The 14,607-nt window shown below is 28.6% G+C and overlaps 1 protein-coding gene across 1 annotated transcript in view; it reads right to left on the bottom strand.

Annotated features, from left to right (window-relative positions):
* Positions 1–14,607, bottom strand: part of LOC129613007 (histone-lysine N-methyltransferase trithorax) — a 120,428-nt gene that overhangs the window by 6,997 nt on the left and 98,824 nt on the right. The window contains exons 3-5 of the mRNA XM_055526883.1: positions 6,730–6,990; positions 6,344–6,523; positions 83–6,276 (exon numbers count right to left, since the gene is read on the bottom strand). Of these exons, the coding sequence (XP_055382858.1) occupies positions 83–6,276; positions 6,344–6,523; positions 6,730–6,990 (6,635 nt within the window). The remainder of the gene's footprint in view (positions 1–82; positions 6,277–6,343; positions 6,524–6,729; positions 6,991–14,607) is intronic.

The raw sequence follows: 14,607 nt of genomic DNA, 5'->3' as shown, positions 1-14,607 counted from the left end.
CTAAAGTGAATATATTAATAAATTGAGACCAAAGAAGAAATCGAGAGAAAAGGAGGAAAATAAAACCCTAATATATATATACCTGTGTAGTCGTTGCAGAAAAGCTGGAATTTTGACTGAGAACTCCTGGCATAGCAGTTGACACAAACTGCTGCGAAGACATTACTGTATTTTGTACTATGGTCTCTAAACCATAGTACATCGGTTGAGTTCCTGTCGTAGTTAATAGCATTGTGGGATTGCCAATAACATCCAGAGTAGCTGAACTTCCAGGAGTCGCTCCCAGGACCATTTGATCAGCCGACATTACACCGCATTGTGTAGGTTGGATCAGTGTTCCAATAACTTGGGGTTGAGGTTGTTGTTGAGCTAACTGTAGTGTAGGGGTAGTTGAAATCATTTGAAGTCCTGAGGAACCATTAGTCAAAACAAGATTTCCACTTGAATCTGTCTGTAGAAACGCATTTCCTAAAGGATTAGTTGTTATAAATGATTGTTGTGGTTGTTTAAAATCGGGTGTTGCTGTTGGCATAGCCAAATACTGGATCTGATTGTTATTATCAATGTATGTAACAATATTTTGAGGCGCTGTGTTTGCAACTTGTTGGAGTATTATTGGTTGCGTATTGGGATTTTGGGCACTTTGCTGTATTATTATAGGTTTTTGTGAATCATTTTGCGTTTGATTTCTAAATATTGGAATCTGATTTTGGCCAACATTTTGAATAGTTGCTGCTGATGCCTGCTGCGGCGAAATTTTCTTTAATTTCGGGGAAACCACTGTTTTTTGAGATTTTGCTTTTGTCGTAAATTGAGCAGGTCTGGGACTTAATTTTGGTTTTTTTGTTGGTTTTTCCAAATTTATAATGTTCGAGGCAACAACATTAGCGTGTGAAACGTTTTGCGTTTGAATATTTTGCTGTTGTTGTTGTTGATTTGTAGCGATTGTGAAAATTTGTTGCCCATTACTATCTAGAGACATTTGTATCGTTGGAATGTTGTTGTTACTATTTTGAAATTGACCCAAATTTTGAATAGATGAAATGAACTGCTGGTTCAACCCACTAGGTTGGCTAGTTTGACTTATACCAGGTTGTGATTGTTGTGCATTCAAGAATATATTAGGAATATTTGATTGGTTTATTTGAGCAATTGGTACTGTGTTATTTTGTATTTGTATATTTGGTTGACCACGCAGAGGAGTTATTTGAACATTAGTAGTATTAGGTCGTCCTAAAATATTATTAGCTGTGTTATTTTGAATAGGAAATGTCTGGCTTAAGTTTTGAATGAAGGTACCAGATGTGGCTTGATGTGAACTTTTATTAAAATCCAAAAGAATATTTTGTTGTATAGAAGAATCGGATTCTGGAGTACGAGCGGTTTCAGATTCGCTTTCACTAGTAGATAACGGTTCACATTGAGCCAAATGACGCTGAAAAGATTCGTGTGTTCTATAAGTGCATTGGCACCGGTCACATTTTACTGGGCACCCAATTGAATTTGGATCATATATTCTAAACTCAGGCGTTGAGCTTTCCTCATTTGCTATAAGATCATCCATTCCATCTAACTGAGAGATCTTAAATTTTTCGGTTGTTGTTTGAGTCTTAGTATTGGCAAGACCAGACAACAATGTTTCTTGACAGTATTTTTTTGCTGCACTCCATGTAAAAGTTTTTAGTTTATTTGTATCTTCTGCTTGAGATCCACGTCTGGTTGGGCATTCCTCCTTACGTCTTCCAAGTGACAATAAAACTCCTTCAGGTAGTCTTATATCTTGGAACCCTTTTGACAGTTTTCGCCTTTTAATTGAATTGTTATCTAATTTACAACTCCATGCAAAACTTGATGGACGATGCTGACTTCTAGATGCATTTCGACCTAATATTTCAGTTTTGTTGCGTTTTATATCCCTTCCTACGACACTGCCGATCGGTCTTACAGCTGACAAAAGTGCATCTTCTACATGATTAATACCACCTTGACCTATTGACCAGGAACTTTCGCCTAGATCTTTACTGGGATTATTGCAATCTCGATCAGCATCTGAAGTATTTTCATTATTATTGTCCCGTGATAAGTCGTTAGGAGGCAAACTTTCAGGCTTAAAATCCACTGTGTGAAGATCTTCGTAAACCATTAATTTCGGAAATATATCAAGCATTGAAATACCATCCAAAAGCTCATGCGGTAAATCTTCAAATATTGCATCTTTAATTTCAGGTGGCAATAAATCTGCGTTATTTTGTGGCTCTTCTTCAGTTGTAGTCTCGTCTGCAGAATATAAATTTTGTCCAACTGCTTCAAGAAACTGTTTAACAACAGATCTATCTGCATCATCGGCATTTTGTAACAAACTATTATGCCATCTAGCAATTTGCGACAGTCCGAATTGCACAACATTTAAATTACTCGTGTGATCAACAGTAAAATTACGGTTTATATCGCCATTCGCACCTAATTGAAAATAATTACTCTGTATTGAAGTCTTGATTGTGTACTGTACAATTTTCCAAGGTTCTTTCATTGACCAGTACAATCTTGTACAGTGAAAATCAACTGGAACTATAGCTTCATTAGTGTCGGAAAACTTAGGAAAAACACGGCCTAAATTTTTGACGTGCAATGAACCAATTAAGAAATTCACTTTTGATGGTTCCACCATTTTTTTCTTTTTTCTATCGAGCTCTACGTAAACTGGACGATTAACTTCGAAATTGTGTTCATAATCGCATTTTTTCTTGCTAACAAATTCTAAATGTTCAGGACAATATATTGTTTTATCCGTCATAAAAGCACATTCTGTTTTTCTTGCACACGGAAAATGATAATGTTCTCCACAACTTTTAACATTGCACCCAACTGTAGCTCCACGGTTTCCGCAAACACTACATTTAATCATTCTTCCTCTAGATATTGCGCTATGCACATTCTGCAAAGAACCATCGATTTCTTCAAAAACTTCTGCTGACCACATTGCACAATTTATATGCACCCAGGAATTATGACCACAATATAAAAGTCTTGATTCCTTATCTGATTCTGATTCACCTGTTCCCTTACAAAACATACACATTCTAAAATCGTTTTCTAAATTTTGTGAGTAAATGCAGTCGTCAACATCTTCTGGCAAATTTATTTCAGAAGTTTGTTGATCTGAATTCATTCCATTTTCGGTACCAATTCCATCTAAACAATCTTCGGAATGTTGAGAAAAATTACATGCATCAAACATATCTTCCTCTAGCGCATCTGTACAGGCTTTCGTTTCATTTTGGAACCAAGGAAATGTTTCGCTGAGTATTTCCTTATAAGTTAGCATTAATTCATCACAATTGGACGACGTTATAACATTTTCCATGTCGAAGTTAAATTCAGCCAAAGAAATATAATTACAAGAATTTATTTTATTTTTGATATCTACCAAACTTAATGTTGGAGAAATTTTCATTCTGCTAGCTGGACACACACACTTTGTAGCATAAGATGCACCGTTGGATATTGGTGAATCAGGTGATTCTGTAAACTCATAAATATCATTTTGGATATCCTCACTGCATTGTGAATTATCTTCATTTTCCTTGTTCATGATATTTCGTAGACTATTTTGAATTGCATTCTTATTAAAAAGCAAATTTCTTACTGCACTTTGATTTTGACAAACACAAGTAAATGAGCACTTTTTCCTAGGGCTTAACTTTAACAAAGCACATGCTTGCCTACTTTTACTTAATAATTTTACAACACTCAATAGCCCTGACTTGAATTCTGCAGCAACAGCTTCACGCCATTCCGATTTTTTATTATCGTTGCATTTGAATGTACATTTCTTACACACAAATTCAATATTTTCAGGTAACGTACTTAGCAAGTTATACTGTTCATCGGAGAGACCTTCACATCTTGCATGAACCCATCTTTGGCAATCGCCACATTCCATCATTTTCAGATCAAAATCATTTTCCTCGTAGCATTTTTGACAGATGGGACAATAATTACCTTTCTTACGCAATTTAAAGCACTGGGAGCACATTGGTAAATTACCAACAAATTTTGAAACTTTTGTCGTACTACAACTTTTGCATTTTAAACAACCAGCACATATAAGTGGTCGATCAGCCCCAAGTAATCTTTTACTTGTTCCTAAACAAGTTGTATGATAATATTTTTGACATTTTTGGCATTTTACTTTAGAACCAGATGTCATATTGCATGTATAACATACCGTACATCTCGGGCATAGCCAATTTAAACGATTTGTAATCAAGTTCATATTTTCAATAGGATTTATTGATGTATCTAATAGATTAGTCATTGTTTCATCTAAAGAGGAATGTTTAAAATTATACTCGTCAGCAACACAATATTGATGATATGGTTCACAGCAACATGCACAAAATACCATACCATCTAAACCACTACTGCCACATAAAAAACATAAAGCTCTCATTGGTACCTTTTCTGTAACTATAATACCAAAACCATTTTGACTGACTTCAGCTGGGTCATAGTTTTCCCAAAAATCTATGGAAATTCGAATAATATTATGCAACTCTTCTTTAATATCATTGAGCTCTTTACAGAGGGTAAGCTTTTTGGAAAATGCATTCAGATTCTTTTGACCTAAAGAAGCGAATGGAATAATTGCATTTGTATGTTGAGATTGATAATAATTTTGATTATTTCCCTGACGTGGTAACTTTCTTTTAGTAGCTTTAGAAATTTCTTCCAGTTTGACTTTTTTGTCATGCCTTGCAATATAATTTTCATTAGAATACTCTTTATCACAATAATTGGACATTTCAGTTGTTGATTCACCTTCACAGCTAAATTCATCAGCATTCATTGTAGATTCGCTTTTTATTAAAGCATTTTCCAATGAATCACCACAAAATTCTTGCGAATTTTCTGACGGTTCGACATTAAAATCATCGTGGTCTGGTATAGAACTTTCTGATTTTGCTTTAATGTTACCAAAAGTTTTGACATCGTCATTTCTTGAATCAATAGTTTGATCATCAATAATATCACAGGTAACTGTATCATCAATTAAAAGGTTGTCTCTCACGTTATTTGATGTTGAATTGCTTTCTGAGATTTTATTAACATTTTCTTCGATTTTCTGCTCTAATTCAGTTGGAGTTGCAGGTGGACTTAACCCCAAATCTTGTTGATTCGGATGATTACATGATGAGCAGTTGTCTCTTATATCATTAGGCAACTCAACTTCAGCGTTGTTGGGAGATTCGGGTCTTGGTGGTGTTTCCATATTTTCAAGAATTGATCCTGCATCCTCTGGAAAGGTTGCTAATGTTTGCCCCAAAACTATTGAAGCACTGCGGCAGACATGTTTTACTCGTGGCCCTTTTAAATCAATCCTTTGTCTTTTCGGTTCTAAAGCTGTTATAGTTGCTGCGGAAGCCACTGAATTTTGACTTGGAGAAGTGTTTGATGAGCTTTGTAATTCAGCACTTTTATCTTTTTTCCTAAGTTTAACTTTTGTACTGCTTTCAAGTTCCGTTAATAATTTATTTGTTTCTGATGTGTTCGAGCTATTTTCTGATGTTTTTATTGTTTTACTTTCAAGATTTATTTGAACTTCCTCATGTTTGTTACTTATTTCAACTATAGTTGCTCCTTTTTCTAATACTGTTGGTTTAAGTTTAGATGAATTGACATATTTGGTATTGTTTTCAACTAACGTATTTGAAATTGTTGCAGTTTTGGATGCTGTATTTTCATTTAGTGTAATAGATGATGGCAACGGTGTAGTGGATAATGATTTTATATCATCAATTCCCGTTGTATTTGATGTGAGGATCTGATTATTACGATAATTATTATTACCATTGCTACTATTATTATTACAATTATGATTTACATTGTTATCAAAAAGGTGATCAGCTGAATTAGAATTCCAATGTATTAATTTTGTGTTTGCAGTATTTGTGAATAAATTTGATGACGTCTTACTATTCTTAAATTTATCCAACAATTTTTTGACATTACCATCAATATTTACATTACTAAATGCACTATTTGATACGTTTAACTCCTTAGGTTTATTTACATTTATAGCTGATTTCTTATCACTATTGTTAACATCATCTACAAATGATGGAGGCAATACCGATTTCAGGCGATTTTTATGTCCAGAAGAAAAATGGCAATTTTTGATGCATTTTTTTAGCCAACATGCTGAACAACGTTCTTTATAGGTTTTCTTAAAATTTTTTAGACTTGCTTTTAACAAAGGAGTCACGATACATGAACCTAAAATCAAAAAAAAAAATTTTCTTAACTTAATTTATGAATAAATATAAAAAAAAAATTAAATTACCATCGCCCCGATTACATTGTAGTATATTCGGGCTAGCTCCAATTGAAGTTATAGATTTTTTTGTAATTTTCGATATAAATTTTCTACAAATATCACAACATTGAATACCATATTTTGTAGAATCTGCTAGATTTTTTGAACTAATTGGTGTAAGACAAACACCACAGTTTGTATTGTTACCTATAATTTCATAAATAAATAAAATTTTTAGTATTTTTTTCAACATTAAATAATTATGTATGCATAATTTGTTTTATAAATATGCACATTATAGAATTCTGGAAAATTAGTAGCTAGTCAAAAATGTATTTTTTAAAAATATGTATGTAAATAAGAACATGAAGGCCAAAAAAGAAATATGTAAAAGAGTAAAATTTGAAACTTACAATTCTGTTGGAATGCCCCCATGGTTCCAGATAAACTTGTAGAAAAGCCACTACTATTACTTAATAATTTTTTTTGTTCTTTTATTGGATTTGGTGTTTCAGAAAATTGTAATCTTGGTTGCCTTAATATACCTTTCGATGATGACATAGTATTGAAAAGAAATTGATTTGAATTTTTAAGTAATGCCGAATTATTTGATCCAGATAGAACAAATGGATTTAATTTGATATCTTCCAATGATGTTCTTGTAGTAAAGCCATCTAAAATAGAAAAAATTTTAAAAATTATTTTACATATGTATTTATTTTTTGATATTAAATAAAAAATTAAAAATAAAGCTGTTATGAAACAAAAATTTAAAATTCTTTAAATGTCATTGTGTTGGAAATTTGAAATTTGAAATTTCAATTATATTTGTATATTTATATATCCCATGTACGGTATAGATGAAGTCAGCCCCGGATTTATCATACATGCAAAGTATGCATTTGCAATGGGCGATAAAAAATAGGGGCGCCATTGAAAACTTAAAAAACCTCTAAATTTAAAAAAAAAAAAATTTTCACCCAAAAAAAAGGATTCCAAGTTTTTTTTTATACATCAATTTATAGCGAAATTAACTTAATAAAATCTACCTACATGCAAACATAATATTTTGTTCCTACACATATTTTCTATTTGCACCATATAACAAAAAATGTTCATAGAATTAAAATTACTCATACATTTCTTTACTCTACACTACTCTTTCATTCTTATTTTTTATGTACTGTATATGCCTATAAACACAGAATATTATTTCACACAGCTGTATACATTCAATCGTTCATATACAATATTTTCACTTATATATGTATATAAGTGAAATCGTCTCATATAATATACATACATATATAGAAGCAAAGTACGCAACAAATACAAATATTCAAAAATACACATGTACACATAATTTATATTGTCTAATATGAATAAGATCAACACTCATGCGTACACATATAATTATCTCATAAAGCAAAATTTTTATTTTGCTGAGATTGCTCCCTATCAACACTCGCTCGTACACATATAATTATATCACAAAGCAATGTTTTTATTATGCTTAGTGGCTACACTCGTTCGTACACATTATATTTAAATTGTTTCATACATGCAAAATTTTATTTTTGCTTAGTTGGCGCCCACTCACCAAACAAACAAACACATTATTATAATGTATTACTTTTCTGTATACTATTGCATTAGTAAACAACAAGAACAAAACAAAAAAAACACAAATTAAGAATGAGAATAGAAAGAAATTAGAAAAAGAGAATGAGAGCAATATTCTTAAATGATGGAAAGCATAGCTTGATATTGAGATTGTGTATACCAATATTTTGTTTTTGTTTAACAACAAAAAATTTTGAATGAATTTTAAAATTACATGATCGTTATGAATTTCTACTACTATGTTCTGCTTTCGTTTTTGAAAAAACTGTTATCAATCACAGAATTAAATTTTAATTGATAAAATCTACTACTTATATTGAATTGAAAAATGTTGTTTAATAATCAAGTGAATGTTAAGAATTTTTATGCTGAATTGATGTAGTGTAAGTCATCCAAAAAATAAGAGTAAAATGAAATGGCGCATAATTTGCTTCACACATTTATCTCCAAAATTAAAACAGTTAAGCAAAACGACATTCAATAAGCTTTGAAAAAGTTCATTTGATATAATTTTCATAGAACCTTTTACAATAAGTTTCATTACGTCAAAAAGTAAATTTTTTGGTTGTTAAAATCAAAAAATCAAGTTTAAGTGATTGATATAAATCTGATCATAACTTCATAAAAAAACGTACAGTTAAATAAATTACCTTGTTTTTGAATTTATAAAACAAAAAATTGAAAGTTTAGTTCCAGACTTTAATTCTATAATTCAGCACAATAAGGTTACAAGAAACTGCTTTATGATGCACAATGTGCAATGCCTATTAAATTTTGTTCACAGTAATAAAATAGGTGAAAAGGTTGAAGGGGGGGGGGCGCACTTTTTAGGAACCGCTTAGGGCGACGAATACATTAGAACCGCGCCTGGATGAAGTGTAATATACATAACGTATGTATACCCATTTATTTAATTTTAGTTCAGAATAAGATGATGAACTGCAAAATCACATATTTATGTACATGAATTTGAATGTATTTAATTGTTTAAAATGCATACTTATATAATAATGGAAAAATTTACAAATTCATTCATAAAAACTTAATATTACACATGATTCGTTAATTTTTTACAAAATATTTTAAAAAAAATTCTGTCTGTCATATCAATTACTAATAGAAAATCCTAAAAGAATAACACTAACAGCTTGTCAAAATATAATTTAATATTAAAATATTATTTTGGTGAAAATTATGTACTTATAAGTAGTAGAATTTTATTTTTCCTAAATGCTTACATATACATATATACTATTAAATTATATACATACATAAGTACATAAATATGAAACAATAAATTTTCAAAATCTGTTGCTATAATAAAAAAAACTGTAAACAAAATGATTAATATAAAAATTTTTTTTAACACAATGAACATAAGTACACTAGTATATATGTACATACACACTTAGCTTGGTGTTTAATCATATTCACATAAATGTACATTATTATGCCTATATTAATGAATTTTTACTTGTATGTATGCAAAATTATATAATGAATAATATGCACGTATTAAATGTAACTAAAAACTTTTAACTAAAAATAACAACATAAAAACCGCATAATATTTAAATGTCACTTCTATAACTCAATATGGGTTCCTAAAATTAAATATCATAATTTATATGATTAAACATTAATTCTACTATACATAGTTAAAAATTACAATGTTTTTTTTTTCCTTTCATATTTGCTTATTTTACTAAGTAATAAACAATAGTACAAATGTATAATTCTTACTGACAAGCAACCTTTATTTTCCCACCCTTTTTTTGTATACTTTTTTTTTTGTCACTATTGTAAACTAAATTCAGTATAATAAATTTAAACTTAACAATAAAAGAGAAATATTTATGTAGTTACAATATTATATAAAACAATATAAAAGGACATTTCCATATATACTTATAAACAATATTGTATCCTTCCTGTATCCTTATACCAAATAATTTTATACATAATTACCTATTATATATATACATTATGTATGTATATGTGAATTATAATCGCATAAATGTATGAGCTTCCTTAATGTTTTATTTATATTTTTCCTATTATATGAATCAAAAATTTTCACTTAAACTCGTACCTTACCTACCACCAACCACCTCTATATACATATGTATACCTTTTTAATTTTTACTACTCCTATCCTCATATTATATTGTAATTTATAAATGTGTTAGCACATTATACAGTTATACAGTATATTCAATTACATAATATTATGTGTATGTATGTGTATAGACTCATATAGAGTGAAATTAAATTGTCATGGTTCGTTCACATGTAATATATTAAGAGGGAAAAATTATGATTTCATCAAGTAAACAATATAAGTTGTTATTTTGGATAATATTAACATGAATACATAATATGTACATATATGTGAGTATTGAGTATATATGTACGTACATATATGTTTATAAAAGAAAGTAGAAAAAGAAAAGTTTATATCAATTTTAAAAACATTAAATAAGTCGTATAGGTTGGTAACTTTACCAAATTGATATGAGAATAGAAAACATTTAGAATGTGTGAGAATAACAATATATCATCATCATAAATATCACGTGTTAAATAAAAATTTTTGATAACAAGTTTTAATATTATTATACATGTTAAAATTCTCAACATATTTGTAGTAAATGGTTGCTACTTGATAATATTTAATATTAATAAAATATATATTTAATATAAGTTTATATTAACAAAATTTTATTGAACAGATTTCCTCATCAATCAAGGCATTAATTATGTCCTACTCGCAAAAATTACCTTGGAAGCAAATAACGAATAAAATATTTAGATTTTTTTCTTAACACGCTACTTTTGCTATATACTCGTATTTTTAAGAAAATCTTTTAAAAGGCAAAAACGAACTTATATAGTGTACGAAGTGCAACAATAGGTGCAAAGAAACCATTAATTAACTGAGTGCCTCAAATATAAAACATATGAAACAACAATATTCTAATTATCATACACAAAACGAAAATTATTTTTTAATGAATATAGAATGCTGTCAATTTTATGGCCAATTTATACATATATGTATACATATATTATTACATGACTTCGAATGTATATATACTTCAATTAACGAAGAAAGTTAAAATTTCATTGAAATACGGAAGTCGGCTAAGCATACGCTTATCTACTTTTTGGTTATTAGAGTCTATGGCAGATTTTTGAATTATAATATAGGGAAATTAGCAAAAATTTAAAGCAAAAACAAATTTTACAAAGATTAACCAGCTTGATGTGCATTAATTTTCTTCCACTTAACTCTTGTACTTAGAAGCTCATAATCGGTAGGTTATAATATATAAAACGAAGATTTAACATTAATGTCGAATATTGAATATTCTACAAATTAAAATTAAAACTGAATCTTACAGTTATGTATGTATACCAGTTATGTTATAACTACCAATTACTAACAAAAATATGATAAAATATTAATATTCACTTTTAATACTTAAGTCTATTTATGACATATTTTACGCTCAGTAATTTTTCTTATGATATATTCTCAAATAATGTCAAATTTTATATTAAATTACTCTTCTTAACATAAGTAAAAACAGAAATATTTTCCCATTCTCTCTCATGTCTTTCAGTTCACATTTTCCACATCATATCATATGCATATACATATCTCATACTTCAAATTTTCCACATCACATGCATAATTATAATGTACATTAAGAGAAAAAAACTTTATTAATTAATTATTTTTAAACATTTATGGTGACAATATTGCCACCTATGTAACATTTTACATATTATATAATATTATGTAGTACTCGTATGTGCAAATTAAATACGCATCATGAAAATAAAAAAAAAAAATTAAAAATCCTTCTAAAAGTCTTCATATATTTAAAATGTCCCCTGAAGGTGAAATTTTCTTATATAATATAAATATAATTTATAGACAATAGAAGACATTATTACTTTACCCTCCTCCAGCTTTACATAAATAACATGTAGAATGGTGTTAATTTTCTTTTTTTTTTTTACAAAAGCAAAATAACAAATAACTAAAGGCGTTAAAATGGTAAAGTTAAAGCTATTAAAATAAACAACAAGAACTCGCGTAAAAATCATCACCCAGAAAACGAAACGAAAAAAAACAAAAAATAGAAAAACTTTTTCAAAAAAGATAATGACTAGAACATTTTGTGGTAACATAAGGTTCTATTGTTACAACACTACTATGCAAAGTCAATGACAGATAAAGAGAATAAGAGAGAGAAAAAAACAATATTCGGCTTGTTAGTTGCTAACAATATATGATATATTATTTTATGCTCTCATTCATATTTTCATTATTAAAAGAATAACTTTTACATAATGTAAAAGTTCGTTCGTCATCATCATCATCAGCACCATATATCACAGTCAGGAATTAATATTAGTTATGTTTTCCCTTTTCCTTATTTATTAATATTCAGTTGTTGTTGTTAGTTAAAAAAATGTCCTAGAATGTCAGCCGTGTTTATTACATTTATCTTTTTTATTGTGTTTTATATAGGTATGTTTGTATACCAAGGAAAACTTTTTGATTTTTTTTCGGCATACCGATGCATTGTGATTATTGTTTCCTTATATATTTATGTATACATATATAGGTATATACCAGATATGCTATTTTACTACAAAATTGTTTATAGTCGTAAGTTTTCATAAAATTGGAAAAAATTTTTTTTGTTTCTTCACAGAAAAATTAACTAAAATCACTAAAAAGTTAGATGACACTTTCAATAGAATTAAATGGTATTATTAACCTTAATGAAAAAAGGTAAAAGAACATTCTTCATTTTTGTACGTAATGATGTACGTGTATATTTTGATGACAGTATTAGAGATTTATTGTATCAAAACATGTCAAAACTATATTATATAATGTATCGGATTTAATTGAACTATAAAAATAAAATATGTAAAACATTATCTAAATTGGACAGAAAATTCGATCAACATTTTTGCTCTTTTCTTATTCTAACCAGAGGTACAGAAACAGTGACGATAAAAAATTTTAATTTTTCTAAGAAATGTGAGCAGTTTTAGATTTTTACTCAAGGAAATGTTCCAAACACAAATTTTTCATTTAATTTAATTTTTATTAACAGCCTGATAGTGTATTTTTTATTCACTTTCAAATCAGAATTCTCAGTATTTTCTAAAGGATATTTCACATTTCCAATAAGATTCTCATTTTTTCAAATGGAGTTTTGCATTTTCAATTGCATTCTCAAATTATCGATTGAAAGTCTCACTTTCTCATATTATTGTTCTCACTCGAAAATTATTTTATATATAATTATATGATATTTACTCACTTTTTTCTCAGTTTCCGAGTAAAATAGTGAAATAGACGATCGAAAACCAATTTGTGCAATGACAATTTTACGTGATTACCACTAACTAATAATATGTAATTTTCTTTTCCCATACATAGTAAAACTCTTAAATACATAGAAGAGTTGTAATATTAGATTTACAATGCGTAATTGAGGATTTTCTAATAAAACCCTTTAATTTTAATTTTCTGCGGTTAAAATTAAATAAAAAAAAAAATACTAACTTTATTGGCAATAAAACAAATTCAAAGATTTAAAAATTTCTACTCGGAACTTTAAAAAAAAACATATTGCATAAATTTGCCCATATTTTCAACACCAAATTTATGAATCTAATCTAGTATTTCTGATAGTACTGAGTACAATAGTACGAGTACATTGCTGAAAACATAATAGAAAACAAAATATAAACATAAAAAGCTAAAAACCAAATAAAATAAATAAAGTATATTTATTATTATTCCATTTAGGTAATCCCTCAAAATCACAAACAGGATGACAATGTGGTAAACATGTTATGTCAGTAGTGGTTATAAAAAAAAAAATTGCAAGTTAAAAATATCAAACAAAAAAAAAACACAAAATGTCAAATCCTCTGGAACATTTAATTCAAATAAATTTTATTTAATGTAAACTGGAAGAAAAATGCTATGTATATGTATATATGCACATGAAAATGGAAAAATAAATTCGTAAATATTTATTTTAAAAAAGTAGAATAAAAAAGAATTTAAAAGGATATTTTTATTCCTTCATTTTTAATACAACAATATTTTAATCTCACACCTTTTTTATATTCACATTGTGATAATATTATTTATATTTGCAACAGAGTGTTTATGAAAAAGAAAATACTGTCGAGAAAGAACGCGTTTTGTGAAACATGATGCATGCATTATTATGGTTACGGACGTTGTTCACCTCGTCACTGAAAAAAATTTAAAAGAGAAAGAATTTTATACTAGAAGGCGCTTGAACTTGAACTCTACAGCGTTTACTCTCCAATTACATGTTTAATCTATAAAGAGTTCAGTGTTCCCACTTGGTAAAAACAAAATGTATCCAATTTCGAGGAAAAAATGTATCCAAAATGTATCCAACCTCATAAAGTAGAATTTTTATACCAAGCCGTCCAGTTGCTGGTTTTTTTATTTATAGTAAATTCTTTAAGGAATCACATACAACTTCTATTACATTTTAAATGTGAAAGTTAAGGTCAGAAAAAACATATGCATATATGCCTTCTGTAGTAGTTGAACTATGTGCTAAAGACAATTCACCATTAAAACGGAAAAA

The sequence above is a fragment of the Condylostylus longicornis genome, unplaced genomic scaffold, assembly GCF_029603195.1.
Source record: "Condylostylus longicornis isolate FDR11 unplaced genomic scaffold, ASM2960319v2 ptg000080l, whole genome shotgun sequence".
Taxonomy (NCBI): Eukaryota; Metazoa; Arthropoda; class Insecta; order Diptera; family Dolichopodidae; genus Condylostylus; species Condylostylus longicornis.
The sequence above is the reverse complement of the archived record's forward strand: the minus strand, read 5'-3'. Positions and strand labels throughout refer to the sequence as shown.